Source organism: Trichoplax adhaerens, genomic scaffold (genome assembly GCF_000150275.1).
Source record: "Trichoplax adhaerens TRIADscaffold_162 genomic scaffold, whole genome shotgun sequence".
Lineage (NCBI taxonomy): Eukaryota > Metazoa > Placozoa > Uniplacotomia > Trichoplacea > Trichoplacidae > Trichoplax > Trichoplax adhaerens.
In genome coordinates, this window is record NW_002061091.1 from 9,902 (window position 1) to 11,608 (window position 1,707).

At 33.5% G+C, this 1,707-nt stretch overlaps 1 protein-coding gene across 1 annotated transcript; it reads right to left on the minus strand.

Moving 5' to 3' along the window:
- Positions 1-156: 156 nt before the first annotated feature.
- TRIADDRAFT_62588 (uncharacterized protein) lies at positions 157-1,008 on the minus strand (the record flags this gene model as incomplete). The annotated part of the gene is made up of 3 exons (XM_002118523.1): positions 157-207; positions 444-686; positions 826-1,008. 3 exons carry the CDS (start codon positions 1,006-1,008, stop codon positions 157-159), a joined length of 477 nt encoding a protein of 158 aa, XP_002118559.1.
- Positions 1,009-1,707: the final 699 nt, after the last annotated feature.

Sequence of the window (1,707 nt, forward strand, 5' to 3'; positions counted from 1 at the left end):
GTTGCTCAATAGTTGAGATTATGATTTCTTGACGTTCTTAATATTCCTATGGTTTTGGCTTTCGTAAATTACCGATNTGATATGCTGCAGCTAGATAAAGATTCACAGGATGTCAGACTTAATTGCTAGATCGCCTCAAAATTCAAAACTAAAATATTACTCACAAATATAGCTTAAGGCTAAATTAGGTACTAATCCTAGATCAAGCTAAGTATTTTAACATTTGACTTAGACTCGAAGTTAAGCAGAACAGTAACCAAAACATTAAAAATTCATTTTAACGCAATGAAACAGTAAAATACCCTTCTGATATGTTATATTTTAGTTTTCGCAATTCTAGGAGATAAGTTCAAATAGTTTAAAATGTTATAAATGGAATACCATTAATTTGATTTGTAACTGTTCATGAATGGCAGCTCGAATGATGCTTCATAGTATCTTACCGATTCTAGAGCTAACTCCCAGTCGTCGTAATTAACATCGCCTTGCGATGCTACTTCACTATCATTCAATGGCCGATTTTTATCGATTTGGCAGTACAGAGAAAGAGCTTCAGTCAAGGAGACCAACCCATTAATGTCCTTACACATTAACTGTGAGATTGTTTCATTCTGTTTACTGCCCGTGAATAATTGTAATCTGTGCATATGCGAAAATTCGCTTAATAGTGCTGTTGCCTGCTGCTCCTATTTAGATTGTTGAATACGTTTTTAATTAATTAAATAATTATTAGAAAAGTACTAATTTAAACTTTTCATTTATAACAATGATTTTCCATAAGATAAGAGTATCTATTGCTCGACGATGTATCATGCATTCGGTTACCTTGTGAGATGTAATAAGGAGAATGGCATGAGTCCCAATGTTGCCGTGGACTATCATATTTGAATGCAAGGACTTGATTGCTATTGCAATATCTAGAATGATCTTGACAACAACTGTCGGGGACAAATGTTTGGAATTGTATTCGAGCATCTCTTTTAACGATTGTAATTCGTTACCACTCATGTAGTAACAAGTTAGGCTTCGAAGGTGGAAACAACAGTATATCATTTCAGTAAATAGGAAAAGTGCAAGATATAAGGACGATATAAATACCAGTAGTTATTTAATCACATGGTATGTGTATAGTATCGAGTTCAACCTTTGCTATTCTATTTAAAGCTATATTGCATTAAAACACTATAATTAATAACAGTATGTGTATTCTGTAGGCAGATTCTTTATTTGTGGAATTTAAGCGATATAAGTTAAAAATTATCTTTGCTTGCAAATAGTTGAAAAAACAGTATTTATTATTTGATGTGGTTGTCACAACCCTCACTTGTGGCAAAGGAAAGCAAAGAACTCTAGTGTAGTTACTTAAAACTTGGGCTATTTCTCCCAGTACTTTCAGTTTCTATGAGAGAAGTATTTGAGAACTCGATTTCTCGGCTGATCTCCACAGACAACTGACTAATTATTACACTATTCTTCACGATATGAGTCTTGCCGTTTCTTGAGCAATTACTTACTTTATTCTACAAACACACGCGCTTAAATAGGTTTCTACAGTGAATTCCAATATTAACGAGTGAGAATTCATGCTTTACGAGTTACATTAATTAGTATAATACCATTACTAAATGTACATGTCGATATTCTCAGACTTAGATAGCTACAAGCTATCAGGTGTTAAGACGCTTAACCTTCGTCCATATACAGCTC